This window comes from Lissotriton helveticus, chromosome 1_1 (genome assembly GCF_964261635.1).
Source record: "Lissotriton helveticus chromosome 1_1, aLisHel1.1, whole genome shotgun sequence".
Lineage (NCBI taxonomy): Eukaryota > Metazoa > Chordata > Amphibia > Caudata > Salamandridae > Lissotriton > Lissotriton helveticus.
This window is the reverse complement of record NC_136057.1, coordinates 1,795,867,636-1,795,888,219: the sequence shown is the minus strand read 5'-3', so window position 1 is coordinate 1,795,888,219 and position 20,584 is coordinate 1,795,867,636. Positions and strand designations below refer to the sequence as shown.

General features: G+C 45.9%; 1 protein-coding gene across 1 annotated transcript in view; it reads right to left on the bottom strand.

Moving 5' to 3' along the window:
- Positions 1-20,584, bottom strand: part of LOC144765468 (lethal(3)malignant brain tumor-like protein 2) — an 80,251-nt gene that overhangs the window by 46,600 nt on the left and 13,067 nt on the right. Inside the window, exon 2 of the mRNA XM_078650326.1 lies at positions 18,410-18,668. Coding sequence (XP_078506452.1) covers positions 18,410-18,650 — 241 coding nt within the window. The 5' untranslated portion in view covers positions 18,651-18,668. The remainder of the gene's footprint in view (positions 1-18,409; positions 18,669-20,584) is intronic.

The window sequence follows — 20,584 nt, the reverse complement described above, 5'->3', positions numbered from 1 at the left end:
GGTTAGTCTACCCCGTCTAATATCATGACAGCTCTTTTTATGATGAATGGATTACATGCTATGCTGACCGTATTGGTGTTAGGCATTTTCTTACTTATTGAGGCACATGTACTGCATACTAGAGCATGATAGTTAAAATCAAAAATCAATATTTTAAACTTTTCTCTGTCTCTGTCAGACGATATGGAGTGCGTGTGCGAAATGGTGTGTCCCGTCACCGCGACTTCTGAGAGGGTAGGAGTGTTATGTTCTGGAATTTCTAATCACGTTTTCCTCTGTGAGTGAGTTGGAGGGCAAGTGAGACACAATAGCTAGTCAGTCCCAGGCTCTGGGTACTAAGGTGGTAGGATGACTCTGAATCTCCTTTACGGTACTAGCTTCAAAAGATGCCATCCTCACACTTAGTAGAAGGTTCCAGCGTACCGCATGTGGCTACAACAGGCATGGCACTTACCACGGAGAAGCTGGCTTACAAACTGGCAGACAAAATAAATCAGTTTCAGAAATTCAGGAGGGGGGAGTGGCAGTGCTTTGGTTCCTGGCTAGAGAATGCACTAGCATAACATGTCCCAGGAAACTAAAGGTCGTTCAATTTATTGATACTGAAGCGTTCATGACCGACTAGGGGTGTTCGGTATCTTCATCCTACTCTGCGAATGTAGCAAAGCAATTACAATGAGAAATAGATAGACTTTCGGGTTGTGTGGGAGGCGGTGGAGGGGCACAACGGGGAAGGTTTTATACTCTCATAGCAGCAGTGAATTTTTCCTGCACTTTTGCATTTATATATCAAAAAAACATATTCAAATTAAAACTAGTGTTGAGCCACTGGTAACTATACCTCCCCAATTCTTAATTAGCATCACTAGATTATGGTAAGAGAAAGGGGTGTTTCGTAGAGTGGTTCCAATCTATCAGAACCTCTCTGTTCTCAAAGACGATAAGGGGAATCACACCAAAGTCAGACTGAGTCAAATGGAAATCATTAAAAGGAGATTAAGCTTGAAGATCTCTGGATTAACTTGTCTTTTGAGGCGAGCCATTATCATACAGTACATTTGACCGTGAGGCCAACAGACTATAGATGAGCTCATGTGATATGGTCATTTAAAGTTCCACCAATAAGGACATTACTCTCCTGTCTATCACATCAAGGGTCGGTCCAAAGAGGCCACCAATCTTACTTTTAAGGTGCAAGCAAACTAGGACAGTAATCCTTGCCTCTGAAGCACCGGAAAGCTTTCCCATCTTCCCTAGACGCGTGTAACATTTTCCCATTCTAAGATTGCTCTCCTTTTCTATTCAAAGCAGTGGAATTATTCTCCATCCCCACTCTCCTACCTTTGTGAAAAAACAACGCAAGAACATTGTATAATTGCTCTTGGAATTGGAGAGACAAACACAACTCCCTCTGCCCACATTTTGCAGATATCCCTGCTTGCACAAACAAACTCGCCCTGTTTCACTTTTGCTTTGCTGCCATTTTGTGATTGTGCCTCCCAGCCCGTATCTCCACCCCGCTCCCGCCTCCCAGCTGACCCTCCCTCCCACTGATAGTACAGGAAGGACCCGCCTGCCCCAACGCTGTGACCGTCCTGTCTCTGGCAGTAGCGGTCGCTCCCCACGCTCCCTTGGCCAGCTGGTATCGTAGCGCTTTGCTGCCAATTACCTTGATTTGATCTGCTCTCTGCCAATTACCTTGAATTGATTTGCTCTCAGTGCCTGAATATCAGCGTAGCGCTTATTGCATATTGTGCGCGCATTGTAATTTGTGCCTGATTAATATTTGTGCTTGCTTGTGCTTGCGTAATACTGTAGCGCTTTTCTGATAGTCCGCATTGACTGTTAAGATCTTTGCCTGATTGTGCCGGTGCCTCTGCCCACATTTTGCCGATATCCCTGCTTGCACAAACAAACTCGCCCTGTTTCACTTTTGCTTTGCTGCCATTTTGTGATTGTGCCTCCCAGCCCGTATCTCCACCCCGCTCCCGCCTCCCAGCTGACCCTCCCTCGCTCCGCCCCCCTCCACTATCCACATATGACAGACGCATTTGCGCGCAGCGTTCACGCGCACCCTTCTGGACAACCTGGCCAACCTCGGACTTGAACAACTTGTCAATACCCCCACCCACTATGCCGGACACACACTCGACCCAATCTTCACCTCCAGCAAGCACATCTCCTTCAATCATACCACAGCTCTCCACTGAACGGACCACAGCTGCGTTCACTTCAACTACAAAAAGACCACGACCCACAACCTATTCCCCGAAGAAACTGGAACAAAATTACTACCGACCAGCTCTTCACATCGCTTCACCAAAACCCTCCTGCCAAATCATCGGACCCAAATCAAGCAGCCACCAACCTCACACAATGGATCCCCCACAGCGCTGACGAACAAGCACCCTTCAAAAACCATCAAATCAAACAAGGTAGCAAAAAAGCCCCCTGGTTCAACGATGACCTTAAGAAATCCAAGAAGCTCTGTCGTACCCTCGAGAAAGCCTGGAGAAAAAACCCAACCACTGACAACCTGGCCACCTTCAAGAACGCCACCCGCAAACACCACCAACTGATCCGATCCACCAAGAAATCAGCATTCAAGGATCGCCTTGACAACAACGCCCAAAACAGCAAGGAACTATTCAACATCGTCAAAGAATTTACCAACCCCACCGCCGGCACCAACAACATCACTCCCTCCCAAGACCTCTGCGACTCCCTAGCCTCATTCTTCCACAACAAAATCGCCGACATAAATAACAGCTTTGGAAACCAGTCCGAAGACCAGTCCACTCTACCCACCTCCGAACCAAAACCGCCCTCTAACAACCTTTGCGCCTGGAAACCAATCACCACTGAAGACACCATCCGCCTGATGAACTCCATCCACTCGGGATCGCCAACCGACCCATGTCCCCACCACATTTTCAACAAAGCAGACTCCATTATCGCACCCCATCTCCGTGACGTCATCAACTGCTCCTTCAACTCCGCTACCTTCCCGGAAAGCTGGAAACATGCCGAACTCAGCGCCCTTCTGAAGAAACCCACAGCAGACCCCACTGAACTTAAGAACTACCGCCCCATCTTGCTCCTCCCTTTCCCTGCCAAAGTCATTGAGAAAGCCGTCAACAGTCAGCTCGCTGCCTTCCTCGAATCCAACAAATCCCTCGACCCCTCACAGTCCGGCTTCCAAGCCAAACACAGCACCGAAACCGCCCTCATCGCAGCAACAGACGACATCCGAACTCTACTGGACAACGGAGAAACAGCTGCCCTCATCCTACTTGACCTCTCCGCAGCCTTCGACACAGTCTGTCATAGCACCCTCATACAACGCCTCAGCAACGTCGGAATACAAGGAAAAGCATTGGACTGGATCATCTCCTTCCTCGCCAGAAGAACCCAGAGAGTCTGCCTCCCCCCTTTTAGATCAGAGGCCACCGAAGTCATCTGCGGCGTACCACAAGGATCATCACTCAGTCCCACCCTCTTCAACATATACATGAGTCCCCTCGCATCCATCGCACGCCAACACAACCTCAACATCATCTCCTACGCAGACGACACCCAGCTGATCCTCTCCCTCACCAAAGACCCAAACACTGCCAAAACCAACTTACATGAAGGAATGAAAGAAGTAGCCGAGTGGATGAAGAACAGCCATTTAAAACTGAACTCGGACAAAACGGAAGTCCTCATCTTAGGTTCATCCCCCGCTGCCTGGGACGACTCATGGTGGCCACCGGCCCTGGGAACCGCACCCATACCTACGGACCACGCACGTAACCTGGGCTTCATCCTGGACTCCTCCCTCTCGATGACCAGACAAGTCAACGCCGTCTCATCATCATGCTTCAACATCCTGCGCATGCTCAAAAAAATCTTCCTGTGGATCCCCATCGAAACAAGAAAGACGGTCACCCACGCACTGGTCACAAGCCGACTGGACTACGGAAACACCCTTTATGCCGGAACCACAGCCAAACTACAGAAAAAACTCCAATGCATCCAAAACGCCTCAGCCAGACTCATACTAGACATCCCCCGTCAAGCTCATATTTCCGGTCACCTGAAAGACCTCCACTGGCTCCCCGTCAACAAGAGAATAACGTTCCGTCTCCTCACCCACGCACACAAAGCCCTCTACGACCTAGGACCCGAATGCCTCAACACGCGACTGTCCTTCTACACCCCCACCCGCCAACTACGATCGTCCAATCAAGCCCTCGCCGCAATTCCGCGCATCCATAGATCCACCATGGGGGGAAGATCCTTCTCCTACTTAGCGGCCAGGACCTGGAATTCTCTCCCCACCCACCTCCGCCTTACATAGAACCACCTCTCCTTCAGAAAACAACTAAAAACTTGGTTATTCGATAAGTAAAGTACCCCCCCTCCCCCAAGCACCTTGAGACCCTCTGGGTGAGTAGTGCGCTATACAAATTTTTGAACTTGAACTTATATCTATCAGTCTGGTATTAGATGTTAGAGAAAAAAAAACATCCATGACTACAAGGCAAAGCTTCACCCAACCGGGTTATATTTCCTGTGCATGCCCATGGTTGTTTTCCCTATGTTAGCCTGAGCACTGTGCAGGCTGCACTCTGCTTTGCACACGTTCCTACACAAACTTAATTTGCTTTGTGCCATGCTGTACTTTCACAAAGAACCTGCCGTTGTTTTCATGTTCTGTTCTTTCCTGGGTTTAAGTCTGAACACTGTAGACAAGGTCAAACAACAATGTCCATAGTTATGCTGTTCTGGTCAGGCACTAGCACCTAGGCAAAACAAACAAATGTAGCAGTTTGGTAACATGTGCGCTTTGTCATAAGGGTATGCACAGACATGCAAACACACATTTGGAGAGAGAGATTTTCAGAGAGGAGATCACGACTACGCCGGAGATTAAATGAAATGAAACTTTTATAGAGCGCAAACTGTCGCTCCCAAGGGAGCCTCCTGGCACTACCAGATAAAGTGCTACAGCAGATATTAATTCGGTACTAAATAAGTGCAAGACATGATTCATCAGCTGTTCCATACAACCATGTTTTTAGTGCCTCTCTGAACTGTTCTTCTAATTCTACTGATTTTAACATACAAGGCATGAGATTCCAGGCCTTTGCCCCGAACACAGTCGCCGACTTCCCTTCCCTTGTTTTAAGTTTGATGTCAGGTATTTTAAGGGAGGTTAGAGGAGGTAGATCTAAGTGTCCTCCTTGTCATGCAAGGCCTAAATCTTGCAGAAAGGTAAACTGGGCCTAATCGGCGCACAGCTCTGAAGACTGTAAGGAGAAGTTTGAGTAAGAATCTTTTGTGAAGCGGGAGCCAATGAAGACTTTTCAGAGCAGCAGATGCTGACGCCCTCCGAGGGAGTTTCAATACCAGTCTGGCTGCTGCATGTTGAACCACCAACAGTTTATTCAGGGTAGATTTATTGACCCCTACTAGGAGGCTATTGCAGTAGTCTAAACGAGAAAGTATAAAAGGCCACTGCCACCATTTTCCTGGCGTCAAGCGGCAGAAAGGCAAAGAATTTTCTCAAGGGCCTGATTAGGCCGAAACAAGTACCCGCCACCTTTAATGAGTGGGGTTTGAACGAGAGAGAGAGAGGCGCCAAACCATACCGCCAGGTTTTTTGCCACTTCCACGGAAGGTGGAGGGGATGCTGCTTCTGTGGGCCACCAATTTGTAGGTTGGAAGGGGTTATTTTTCCCAATTAATAGAATTTCTGTTTTATCCGTATTACCACGGAGATGGTCGTTTATCATCCATTTGATGACCGCAGTGAGACAGGATTTGAAATTTTACTCCGCCTCCGTAGAGTATTTTTCAAGAGACAGGATCAGCTGAGTGTCGTCAGCATAAGAGGTTGGTTCGATCCCATACGATGAAATAAGATCAATAAGCGGCGTCATATAAATATTGAAGAGAAGGGGGCTAAGTGATGCACCCTGAGGAATACCTGCTGTGATGGTCCGCTCCGAGGAGAGAAAAGTGCCCAGGGAGATAACGTGTCTACGATTGGACACGAGCGATGCAATCCATGCTAAAGCCATATTGGATATGCCGCAAGATTTGAGTCTGGTTAGCAAGATGTTATGTGAGATCGTATCAAACGCGGCAGATAGATCCAGAAGGATCAGTACTGCCTTCTTGCCACTGTCTATGATAAAATTCAAGGTGTCCAATGTTTCCAACAGTGCAGATTCAGTTGAATGCTTTGAGCGGAAGCCAGATTGACGGGGATGCAAAATCTGTGCTGTTTCAGCAAAACTGGAAAGTTCCTTGTGAACCATTCGCTCGGTAATCTTCCCTAGGACTGGCAAAAGGGATATGGGTCTATAATTGGAAAGATTAGTGGAGTCGATATTTTGTTTTTTCTTCAAAGGCTTTACAATGGCAAATTTCCATTCATCCGGCACTATCCCAGAGGATAGGGAGGAGTTCACAATGTCATTAACCATAGGGTTCACTACATTAATGATCTGGTGTAATATAGTTGGAGGGCAAGCATCCAGTGAAGAGCCTAACTGGCAGGCCAGGATGGCATCATGTGTCTGAGCTAGGGTGACAGTTTGAAAGATTTGAAAGACCGGCTTATCCTGTCTGTGATGTTGCTCATGTTCACTGGTAAGTTCAGGAACATTTGAAAGTTCAAAATCCATTTGTATGTTTTTGATTTTTTCTTCAAAAAGGTTGCAATGTCGTCGCAGAGCATCTGCGAGGGCGGGATTTCTGTATGTAGTGCTTTAGTATCAAAAAACAATTTTACAATTTCAAAAATCTCTTTTTGATTTTGTTTAGCATGGCTATTCTGCTTCCGAAGTACTCTTTTTAGCTGTTTTAATAGCCAGATGATATAGTTTCCTATATGTTTTGAAGATTTGTAAATTTGCCGTCTCATAACCCCTTCTCCATTTCCGTTCTAGTTGTTTGCAGAACAGATGTTGCTGCGCTAGCTCATTCGTAAACCAAGGGTCATTATGTACTTTCCTATGGCCCTTTCTGTTGGGAGGCTTTAAGGGACTTAATTCCTCACTTACGGTCGTCATCCAGTTATGGAAGCGGTGAGAGTCTTCTAATGGATCACCTGTTAGAATAGGTGTCTTATTTTGTGCAATTGTTGATAAACTGGGATTGTCGGAAATGTGGTTCTGAAAATCTGGATTCATATAATAGTTCGGGACTCGAGAAATAAAACTTCGTCGAAATATGACGAATTTGGTATCAAAAGACCGAGAATGACGAGTACATCATGTACATGTATTTTCGGCGTGTTCGAGTGACGATTTCACCTCGAAATCGTCACTTACATTCTGAACCCTTGCTCCCATTTATATGTTGCCCTTTACATAGGCCTTAATCCAGTTGAATTTGATTCCACAAGGACACGTACTCCTTAATCGACTTTTCCCTGACCTCAGTACAAGTTAGAACCATTGCCCCAGGCCGGACTCATTAGGTCAGTTCCCTCCCAGTGGCCGAGCAAGATAGCATCTAGGCTCAACCAGCCATAAAACCATTTCAGCGCGCACACCTGCCCTATCTCGCTCACATCTTTCTCCACTCCTTTGCTTCACTTACTTTATGGTGGGGAGGTGCCCGTTTTTATTAGGGGTCCAGTGTTATCTGATGAAATGTTGGGCCTTGCCAAATGATTTGTTGTCGGCAGCACGAAGTGAAATATGGACATGCCATCATGACTCTGCTTTTTCTTTGAACCAAAATATGTTAACTATTTACTTTACAACCAAGAATGTTTTGCCCAAGGCCCAAAACTGTGTATAAGAAGAGAAGCCTGATTTCATGAAAGTGTGCAGTCTCCTGAGAACATACCCGTATTGTACTTCTAGGACACCTGTTACCTTGGTTGCAGCCAATAAACTAAATCTTTGACTTCACCTAGAAGACTCCGAGTTTCTGTAGGTCTGGATCAGGAGAACCAGAGGTCTCTGGGTGTTGATTCCCTGGCACCGCTGGGTTGCCGGTTCTGTGCCGGTTCTTAAAAACCCAGTACCTCAGTTGGGGCCCAACGTTTGGGGCGATTCCAGTGGTACCAGTCAGCCTGAAGATCGTGAGGAGCTTCGTGTGGAAATTCCGGAGGACGGCCAACCACCTCATCGACCCCAGCATGTCGACGTGGTCCGAAGGTCTTTGCTGCGAGGTTCCCCGCTTCCCGACGGCTACAAGGACTGCTGCCCTGGCTATCGCCCTGATTTGGACCCTTGAAGTTTTTGGTAGAGCGAAACACTGAGACGAGTCTTCTGGTGACGTCATCGATATTTCAGTTAAGTATAAGTGGAGCGTCTCCCAGTCCTTAGTTGGACTTACTTTGTGGTATCTTTGGGATACAAAAGGTTTTGTATTGGTACTTGCAAGCACCATAACCGAAGGACTCGTGTATTCACGAGAAATATCGTAATCGATAATCCTTTGAAGTTTGGAACTAGACTAGAGAGCGAGGATGCCTAGTCTTAGACTTGGGAATTTGTTTTGTCTTGGTAATAATAGGGACTCCCGATTGGAGGACTCATGTCCGGTTCCTCCAGTTGGAACTCCGACTTACGAACTGTATGTAAAACATGGGGTAGGCCCCATCACCTACAACGAAGTATGGTTTAAATACTCCAGGAAAGATGGTGTTTTAAAATGGCCCCAATATGGTAGCTTTGATTCTGAAATCTTAGACAACCTTGAAGTTAAACTCTTCAAAAAGAAAGCCCGGCCGGCGATGTTTGACTCTTTCCGCTTATGGCGCAAAGAAGCCAAACAAAAAGAAATTAAATTAGCTAAGAAAAATAAGAGAGAAGGGGGACTTTCAGTAATGCAAGCTGCTGTGCAGTTTAAAGATAATGAAGAAGAGCAGATGAATGAGCAGTTGCACAGGCAACGTAAAATGGCAATAGATAAGTGTTATCCAGTTTTGCCGTCTCTTCAGCAAGAGGCAGCAAAAGAGCGTGAAAAAGACCCATTAATGTCACATTTGCTAAATTCACCACCCCCCTATGCGCAGAATGCCACAGCACCCCCGCAACCTTTAGTTGCACAAGCTGCGCCTCCTGCTCCTCAACAGCACCCACCAGCTGTTCTTCAGCTGGCTACTACTTCTTTGGTGCAGCCTCCTCTAGGCCCACCGACCACTTCTGTTTCACCTGTGTTTTCTACGGTTTTGCCTACTGTACTTTTTACGTCTCCTAGTGCTCCCTCTACGATTTTGCCTAGTGCCCCCTCTATTTTCCCTGATACCTTTTCTGCTATCTCTACCCCTGCCTTATCTCACCCCGTTTTTCCATCTGTTTGTCCATCAGTTTCACCTTCCATTCGGCAGAAAATGGCCAGCACTGTTACTAATCTTCTTTTACCTCTTTTCGGGTCGCCTGCTACGACCCCTAACATAGGAAGAAGACAGATGCGAAGTCAACTGCCTGATTATCAAGAGAGAGATTCCCTGAATAGTTTAGCTCGGAAATGGGTCATGGACACTGCAAAATATGATGTACAGTCTGTCATGGAAGTCTTCCATCAATGGGAAGCAGCGACACAGAGATATGTTTTCGAACAGATGTGTGTTTTTCTTGGTGAGGATTTAGAAGATAATGATCAAGAATGCATCCCACAAGAGATGTGTCGTGTACGGTTTAAGTTCGGAGAGGGTATGATTGTCGGTCCCGATGTGGGAAAAGCAGTTGAAATGTTGTTATCATATCGGAGTAAGGGAAACAGTTCTGGGTCACCATCTGAATCTAATACATCCAGTAGGAAAAAGGCACGACAATACCCTATGAGAGAAGTTCCCCCACAGTGGAGAGAGGGTGACACGAACGCTAACCCACCTATTCAAACACATTTCCAGCGTGTATGGGTACATGTCCCATGGAAGCGAGCTGAAGTTTTAGCACTCAAACAAACATTACCAGATCCGCGTAAAAATCCTGCAGGGTACTATAAAGAATGGTCACAAACTGCTGGGTCATGTATAATGAATTTAGCCGATATCGACATGTTATTTGGGAATGTTGTTCCACAGCCTTTATGGGGTAAAATTTGTCATGTAGATCATGACCAGGAATTAGGTGATACATGGGCTAATATTACTGCTACAGATGCCCGACAAGTTGGTGGTGCCAAGCCTGAGCCTTTGATAGCAGAACTCCCTGGTAAAATAGTAGATTACATGAAAACGATAATGCCTGCAATACGCATAAATTGGGATAAGTTGTCTGCATGCAAGCAGAAGAAAGAAGAAACTGTTTCAGATTTCTTCACCAGATTTGAAGAAACATTTGTTGACCACAGCGGTCAAGATATGACCACAGAAGGTGGTCAGAGATTGTTTGTCGACAAATTCGTGCACAATCTGCTTCCAGAATGGTGTAGAAAATTAAAAGATTCAGAAAGTTCTTGGGCAGTCTCATCTTCAGCCCAGATATTAGCTACTGCGCAATATTACGAGAATATAGACAAAGATGAGAAAGGTAAAGTAGAAAAGAAAACTAGAGAACTCAAAACGAAGGTTTTGCTACAGCAAGCCTATCCGCCACGTGGTGGTGGTAATCAAAATAATAATGGTCAGAATCACTACCAGAATACTTTTCAGCAGCCTCAACAGTATCAGAGAAACTCGCAAAGATTTGATTACGCTCAACCCCGTGTAGGCCCCAACCAGTGTTTATATTGCAAACAAGAGGGTCATTACAAGTATAATTGTCCTGCCCTATCACAACGTGCAAATGGAGTTTCTGGTGTTAGAGGTCGTGGCAGTCAGCAAGCATCTAGAGGTAGAGGGCGCGGAAACGCCCCACAGGACACACGTCCCCTTCCACCACAAAACTCTATGAACAGGTTTGATCAGCAAAATAACGTATCCGACAGGACAGCTCAATACTATGTTGATGAATATTACACAGAAAATGAGCAGTGGGAGAATGATGATTGCTAGGACAGCCATAGACAAAGAGAGGGAGTTGTTTCAGTTCCAGTAGATCAGAGTGGACCTTACATTGAGGTGATTACATCAGGTGTGTCAGAACCTTTTCTGTTGGATACTGGTGCTACAAAGAATTCTATTATGCACTCCAAACTCCCTGGCGCACCTTTGTCTGGCGAAATGAACGTTTCTGTAGGTTTTTCTGGCGCCCCAGTTAGAAATCCGATTTCTGACCCGTTATCTCTTTCTGTTGGTCCTTGTGAATTCGAAGCACCCCTTATTCTGACAACAGGTTGTGGTGAAAATTTGCTAGGATTAGATTTGCTAAAAAGATTGTATGCGACTTTGTATTGTTCTCCTTCAGGAGTGCAACTCACTTTAGGTAAGAAAGTGGTTTCTCCCATGTATTTGTAGAGAGATGCACTTCCAGCAGAATTAGCACTCCTCCCAGATATTCTTTGGGCTACTGGTCCTAATGATGCAGGTCTTTTAGAAATTCCAACATATGTTGTAACATTGAAGTCGAATGTCAAAATGCCACGAATTCCCCAATACAGAATATCTAATGAGAGTGAAAAAGCTTTGCTAGCGATTGTTTACGAATTGATTGAAAAGGATGTGATTGAGGAAACACGAGGCAATGTTTGCAATAGTCCTGTTCTGCCTGTTTTAAAACGAACTGACCCTTCTCAGCCACCTGTGTACAGATTCGTGATTGATCTTCGAGAAGTAAATAAGATAGTTGTGCCACAATTCCCAGTTGTCCCCGACATTACCACATTATTGACTATGATTCCAGCTTCTGCTTCATGGTTTTCAGTGATTGACCTAAAGAATGCTTTCTTCAGCATTCCAATTGCTGAGGAGAGCAGGGACATTTTTTCCTTTAGTTTAGGAGGTCGAAGCTTCCGCTTTAAGCGCGCTCCTCAAGGCTACTGTGAAAGCCCCTCAATATACAGTCAAGCTCTGAAAACTCAGCTTGACACGATCGTTTTGCCAAAAGGTGCCACTCTTGTACAGTATGTGGACGATTTGCTCATTGCTGCAGACACTGAGAAAATTTGTAAAAAGGCCACATTGACATTATTGCGTCATCTGTGTGATCTGCATCACAAAGTGTCACTTTCCAAACTCAGTATTGCCGACAAGAAGTAACCTACTTAGGTCACCTCTTATCGAAGGAGGGAAGGAAACTGACCCCAGAAAGAATTCAGGCAATAGCGAAATTGAATGTGCCAAGAACACAGAGAGAAGTGTGTGCTTTCTTGGGCATTACATCGTACTGTAGACAGTGGATTCCAAATTTTTCGCTATTGGCCAAACCCTTGGTGGCATTAACGTGTAAAAATACACCCAATCCCATTCCTTGGTCTGAGGATTGTCAGAAAAGTTCTCTCGAATTACGCACAGCATTATGTTCGGCTCCTGTGTTAGGTACCCCAACTACAGTAAGCCTTTCACATTGTATGTCCACGAGAAGGAGGGCTGTGCATTGTCTGTGCTGACTCAGTTATTCGGAGATAGACAGCGGCCATGCGCCTATTTTTCGTCAATTTTGGACCCGGTAGCACGAGCATTACCAAGTTGTTTAAGGGCCACAGCAGCAGCAGCTGTTTCTATTCGACAGTCTGCAGGTCTAGTAATGAATAATACACTAATCGTGATGGTCCCGCATGCAGTAGACACATTGTTAAATAGGACCAAGACACAGCACTTAACTAGTGCTCGACTGTCCAGTTATGAATTAACGCTGCTAGCGAGCCATGTGCATATAAAAAGGTGCAGTACTTTGAATTTAGCCACGTTGTTACCAATTGCAGAAGAGTCGGATGCTTTAGAAAAGCACGACTGTTTCCTCACAACAGAGGAAGAGACAAAAGGGAGAGTGGATTTATTTGACACTCCTCTTGCTGAATGTGATGGTACATTATGGGTAGATGGTTCATGCTTTAAGCTCCCAAATGGGAATGTGACTGCAGCATATGCTGTCACAACTTTACACACAGTCGTTGAAACTGCGCGAATACCACATGGTTCAGCTCAAGCCGCAGAACTAGTCGCACTTACGAGAGCATGTGTGTTGTCTAAAGGAATGAGAGTGACTGTCTACACTGATAGTCAGTATGCGTTTGGAGTGGCTCACAGTTTTGGACGATTGTGGAGAGAACGTGGGTTCCTGACTTCGCATGGAACTAAGATTCAGCATGGTCAGTTGGTGAATGAGCTTCTTGAATCACTGACCTTGCCCCTGCAAATGGCGATTGTGAAATGTAGTGCTCACAAGAAGGTGACTGATGATGTTGGTCGTGGAAATGCATTCGCTGATGAGACCGCTAAAGAAACGGCAAAGAATGTGATGAGCCGAATGTATGTTGCAAGCCCTGAAAGATGGACTGGTGAGGTTGGAGTATGTGAGGACACGATAGAAAGTGTGAAGTCCATCCAAGCTGAGGCCACAGAGAAGGAGTTAAGCACGTGGAGAGAGAGTACAGGAAGAATGGATGCAAATGGTTGTTGGGTTGAATTGACAGAACATCAGAGATGGTTGTTACCCGATGCATATGTGCTTGCAGTGGTTACAATGGCTCATGGAATGGCTCATATCGGCGTGAAAGGGATTTGCGAGTTGTTGGCCCCAGTGTGGAAGAATTCAGGGATTCCCAAGTGTGCAGAGAATGTTGTCAAGAATTGCATGGTATGTCTGAAGCACAATCCTGGTAGGGGAACCCCAACTCCAGCTGGTCATTTTGCACCTCCTACGTACCCGTTCGAGGTTTTGCAGCTAGATTTTATACACATGGAGAGGTGCAACAACTTAAAATACGTGCTCGTTGTTGTTTGTGCCTTCTCAAGATGGGTAGAAGCCTATCCCTTAAAAGACAATACTGCCTTGTCCACAGCAAAAGCCCTTGTAAAAGAGTACTTCCCCAGGTTCGGAATGCCTAGAATGGTCTGGTCTGACAACGGAAGTGAATTTGAGGGTCGTGTGATGAAAAGAGTGTGTGAAGGGCTAGGCATTAGGCAGAAGTTCGACGCTGCAAATCACCCCCAATCAGCTGGATTAGTAGAATGTTACAATGGCACGCTAAAACTTAAATTGGCCAAAATCCAAGCGAGCACAGGTCTTAAATGGCCTGACGCTCTACCCTTAGCACTCCTATCCACCAGAATAACTGTGCATTCGCGAGTGAAACTCAGCCCCTACGAAATCGTCTTTGGCCGGCCAGCCAACATATGGGGAGTGCCTAGGCCCACGAAGTTCAGCGAGCTGCAACACCCTATTTTGCTTGATTACTTGTATGAATTGACGGCTAAATTGCGTGTTTTACATCAACAGGTCCACAACACCCTGCCTCCGGTCTCTGAGACTCCGGGTCACGCCATTGACCCCGGTTTGTGGGTCCTCGTCCGCAACTTTCAAAGAACAAGAAACGACCAGCCCAGGTGGACGGGGCCTCACCTCGTCCTTCTGTCCACGAGGTCAGCCGTCCGGGTGGAGGGGAAGGCCAACTGGGTCCACGGGATCCATTGTAAAAAAGTACCCTTCCCTCTGCCCTATGACCAATGGGTCCAGAAAGGTGGCACTAACTCAGAGCTCTCAACTGATGACCTTGTAAAAGAAACTAACCCCGATTATGAAAGCGAGAACATTTTTCAAGAAACTGTACCTCCACCAGAACAATTGAACTTTTTGGAGCCTGAATTGCTGTTTCAGGACCAGACAGTACCAGGAAAAAGACGCTACAATCGAAGACCGAGAAAAACAGACTAATAAAGTGATTCCTTTTATGATTTGAGACCAAGACCTATGGACAAGCGAAAGTATTTTTTTCCTCCCAAGTACTATTTTTGAAAGTGCAGATCTCCCATCTAGGTAACTTGCTTATTTTTGTTTTTCGAACCGCCATCCGGGTTCCGCTGCTAGGGCCGCGATTGGTTCAAGTCTTCTGAAAGTGCAGCCAACGACGTTAGGTCGGTGGTTCTGGTTGGTCCAAGGGAGTTGCCCTAGACTGACAGAAGCACTCCTTAGCAGAAACAACCTCCTCATCGCGGGCAGCACTTTAGAGAGGATGGAGTTTCCTGATGTGGAGAGACCTGCCAAACAAATGAACTTTAAGCAGAGACTATGTAACACGATGACAAAGAAAAGTTTTATAATATTGTGTATTTTTATGCTATCAAGCGTAATGATCTTTTTGATAAATTATGTTTTATTTTCTTTCCATGTAACATTTGCGCCTACTGCATCCCCCATACCTCCTCCTACTGTTCCCTCTCATTCTTTCCACCCTCTGCCTGACCACGAATCCAATAGAAGGTTAGAATTCATTAATAACTCCTTCGTTCAGTTATTACACCAACACCAACTTGTGATGAACACGACTAACTGTTGGGTGTGTGGTCTCATGCCTCACACAACGGATAAAGGTATCCCCTATTTGGTCCTGCCATTTAGTTACAATGGTTCAGTATGGGCATATAGGACAATGTTCATATATGCACGAGAAATCCAACCCCTACGTTCTGTAAAAGACAACCTCAAGACTAGCGCCCTAGTCAAAGGTATAGTTGACATGATCAAGGAAGTAACTTCTTATGAAGATACTCCGGATGATGAGATACTTGCATATGTAGGTTGGAACGTGACCGGATATGGCACTACATTAAGTGAGAAACAGCAAGCCAAAAGATCGTCCCCTATCTGGATCGTACCCCATCAAGGTCACCTGTGTCTGCAAGGTATTGGCAAGAATCCCAGAGCTCAGCTAGGGAAGAGTATCTGTACAGAAACGTATGTTTTTGGATCTCAGACTTCCCCTGCGTTTTTAGCTGCTAAGGGTACTTATTTCATCTGCCATGATAGAGCCTATACATGGTTGCCCCCGACTTCTCGGGCTCATGTTTTGTTTCATTCCTGTTACCTCCCACCTACACAGCAACGGCGGATTACCACCGGACAAGGGTAGTTAGAGGAGTTTTGAGTAAAGAAGACACTGCAGGTCAAGAATTTGGGGACTTTGCAAAGGGTTTTCTGCCGTTCTGGGGATCCATGGCTAACAGCAGAAACATAAGACAATTAACAAGGGTAGTTGAATCCACCGTGATTGAAACTGCTGGTGCCCTTAGTAACCGGACTGCTGAGCTCCAGTCGGATCGACTTATGACCCTTCAGAACCGGGTCGCTTTGGATGTAATACTTGCGGACAGAGGTGGAGTATGCAAATTGATCCAGTCTAGTTGTTGCATTTTCATCCCAGATAATGCTCCAACAGTGTACAGGGCCATCTCCAAACTGCATAAGATTTCCGAATCTATTCTTGTGGAAAAAGGAGATTGGTCGTTAATGGGATGGTTCTGGGAACTGATATCTGCCTGGGGATGGAAAATTCTGATAGTCATTGGGATGGTCTTAGCCATTCTTTTTCTGTTCTGTCTATGCATACAGTGTGCTCCTGCAATATGTGGCCTCTGTGTTACATCATGTGTAAGGAAGCCTGTGTCAAGAGATGAACTAAGTACTAGAATGATGTTACAGCAACATCTCAATGACTTTAGGAATATAGATCTGGACTCAGACTAACATGAGGATAGATTAATTACCTATGTAAGGGCAAAAGGAGGGTTTGTGGTTCTGAAAATCTGGATTCATATAATAGTTCGGGACTCGAGAAATAAAACTTCGTCGAAATATGACGAATTTGGTATCAAAAGACCGAGAATGACGAGTACATCATGTACATGTATTTTCGGCGTGTTCGAGTGACGATTTCACATCGAAATCGTCACTTACATTCTGAACCCTTGCTCCCATTTATATGTTGCCCTTTACATAGGCCTTAATCCAGTTGAATTTGATTCCACAAGGACACGTACTCCTTAATCGACTTTTCCCTGACCTCAGTACAAGTTAGAACCATTGCCCCAGGCCGGACTCGTTAGGTCAGTTCCCTCCCAGTGGCCGAGCAAGATAGCATCTAGGCTCAACCAGCCATAAAACCATTTCAGCGCGCACACCTGCCCTATCTCGCTCACATCTTTCTCCACTCCTTTGCTTCACTTACTTTATGGTGGGGAGGTGCCCGTTTTTATTAGGGGTCCAGTGTTATCTGATGAAATGTTGGGCCTTGCCAAATGATTTGTTGTCGGCAGCACGAAGTGAAATATGGACATGCCATCATGACTCTGCTTTTTCTTTGAACCAAAATATGTTAACTATTTACTTTACAACCAAGAACGTTTTGCCCAAGGCCCAAAACTGTGTATAAGAAGAGAAGCCTGATTTCATGAAAGTGTGCAGTCTCCTGAGAACATACCCGTATTGTACTTCTAGGACACCTGTTACCTTGGTTGCAGCCAATAAACTAAATCTTTGACTTCACCTAGAAGACTCCGAGTTTCTGTAGGTCTGGATCAGGAGAACCCGAGGTCTCTGGGTGTTGATTCCCTGGCACCGCTGGGTTGCCGGTTCTGTGCCGGTTCTTAAAAACCCAGTACCTCAGAAAGCAGATGCCATTTACGTCCTGGTGGCTCGGTGGTCTTACTTCTGGCTACCCGTTCTGACTTAGGCGTTGGGATGGTCAGTTGGATATAATAATGATCTGACCAGGCCTGCGGGATGGGGTCCTCTACCTGAATCGAGGTAAGATTGGAACACACTACATCTATCGTGTGCCCTGCTCTATGTGTCGGCCCTTGAATTAATTGCTTCATGCCCAATGAAGTAGTTGATTCCAGGAAGGTAATTGCACCTGGGTAATTATTACATTCAATAGATATGCTAATTGTACCTTGTTAGGAGATATTAACCTATCTAAGGAGGGCTTGACTAAGAGAGCCCCCTAGTGTGTCCAGAAAGGTGTTGCTATTGCCTGGGGGGACGGTACACTAGTATTCCCGAGAATGAGGAACTTTCATCTGTGCATGCTAAGGTACTGAGTCTGCTGCAAACACCCAGAAATCTTCTGATATAAGAAATCACTTTGCTTTTGTAGCAGGTTGGGGGGGATGGGGAGGGGGGAGGGTGGGAGGGGTTAGTCTACCCTAATCTCATGACAGCTTCTTTTATGATTTATGGATTTCGTACTATGCTAACCGTATTTGTGTTAGGCTTTTTCTTACTTTCTGTGGCAGGTATACTGCATACTAGATCCTGATAGTTAAAATGAATATTTTAAACTTTTCTTGTGTCTCCATCAGATCTTATTGTGGACAAGTAAGAGTGTGAGAGCGAAACGGTGGGTCCTGTCACACGTTGGTTTACTTATTCTCAATTCAGTGCAAAGAGGCCTTAAAGGTGAACAAGCACTCCTTACAAGAATAAATAAATAAAAATAACGAAATATCGTTTGACTATTTTTATGCAATAGATGACTTGGATTCATAGTAACACGTTAAGAGGTCTAATGAGGTGCATCAGGGAGTGACAGACAGACAGTGAGGAATTCTCCCATGCAGACCATTTACACTAACCTGGATCTGAACCGCAGGCCCGAGATTTCCGGGAAGTTGTGGTAGAGGAGGTTTTTGAAAGAGGGTTTAAGACATTATCCCCAGCTTCCTGCCCTGGCATCAAGTCCTCATCACTGGATTCCATCAAGTAGGAGCTGCTGTCACTGACCAGACTACTACCATAATCACGGAAGCTGTCGTAACCTCCCAAGAGATCCATGTCATCCTCGTCCACCTCCATCTGATCAGACATGCTGTCCATAATGGGAGAGGGTGAGAACTGTCAAGAGGAAGATAAGAGTGACAATCAAGGCATATTCTTCAGCACTTTGGAAGCAAAACTGCCAACCAAGAAAGTAAAACTTTAAGAACAAGAACCAAGGTACATCCATAATGAAATACCAAGAGAGGACAGTCAGAATCCCATCTTGTATTTGGGCAAATGGAGCTCAAAAACTGCCAAACGATAACACTGAAAATTAGAAAAAACACCATTCCTAGAGCAACCTGGGGGAAAAAGAACCACCAGTGTGAAAACACAGGCTCACAGATCCCTTCTATTCCTCACTCTCCTGATTCCATCTCCGTGCCAGTTCATAACTTAAAAAACACGTACATGCCCATCACCGCCTGGGCAACCCTCACAACACAGTGGCCAGTGTCATATCTTGCTTGGCTCAAGCTCCCTCCATACCATAGGTGCCCCTAGTAATCTGCACACGCCAATGACTCCATGGCATTTCCCCCAAGAGGGCCAACTGTCTGGTGCTTAAGGTTAGATCTACTGTCTAATGCAAATCAGTACAACTGAAATGTCATTGACCTCTTACATAACTCCCCCTTTTTATCAGAGCTGCGCCTCAAAATGTTGACCTATATAATGCAGTCTGCTAACATGTCCCTTTCAATAGATTCCACCTTTTCCCGCCACCCCAACCCTGTGGCTTCCATCTTAGTCATATCACCTAATAGATGTCACTTTTTTCTCCATCGCAAATGCCTCGTCTAATCCCAAATCACCCATGGCTGCCACCTCACAACATGCACCTACTTACCCCTGCTCTCTTAAGTTTCCATTGTTGTCACCTAAAAGCGTCCACCAGGCACCTTGCATTCAAAATTGCATTCTCCAATGTAGCTTTAAGCAGTGCTCTCACCTCATGCATTAATGTCTCAATGGCTTTTCTTGTGCCCCATATGGCTTTCACTGCTTCCCCTTCGCCTTATGGTTAGTAAGAGTGCCCTTCTTGACTCAAGGTTGCCAATTTCACTCCTGCTTACCCCATGTTTGCCACCCGAGCCCCACAACAACCATGACTACTACTTCTGGAGATTACATCTAACACCCTATTAGCCCAAGGCTGCCACCTCTACCCCATCACCTCATGGTGGCCATCTTCACCCTCCCTTGACCTTGGATGAAACCTATAAGCAACAGCTGTCACATGGTCCCCTTCACCCGCCCCCGCTATCCTCCTCATTTCGTAGCAGCCACCTCCAACTACTTATTTCACAGCAGTCACTTCTAAACCTTCTATCCATGCTAGCCACCTCTAATATACACATTCCATTGCTGCCATCGCTAGTCCCCTCATACCTGGGTTGCCCCTTCTAACCCATATTCCATGGCTCTCATCTCTACCACTCTCATCCCATGGCTGCCACTTATACATGCCTCATCCCATGGCTCCCACATGTACTCACTCATACCATGGCTACCATCACCACATTGCTGTCGCCTCTATCTTCATTCCATGACTTCCACCTCATTCCATGGTTAACACCTCAACCACTACTGCCCTCTACTCCCCTCAACCACAGTTGCCACCTCTACCCACTCATACCACAGCCGACACCTCTACCCACTCATACCACAGCTGCCACCTTTATCGCCTTCATCCAGTGGCGGACTACTTCCTGCTACCCAACCCAAGGATGCCACCTCTAACTCAATCACCTGGTGTCTGCCACCTCTACCACCTCATTCCTAAGCAACCACCACTACCTGCCTCATCCCATGTCTTCAATACATGGCTTGCACATCCACCACATCATTCTACAGCTGCCACAACCACCCCATCCCAACGCTGCCATCTCTACCACCCTGAGTCCAAGGCTGCCACTTCATTCCATGGTTAACACCCCTACCGTCTTATCCAATGTCTGCCACAACCACCCTCTCATCCACAACAGGGA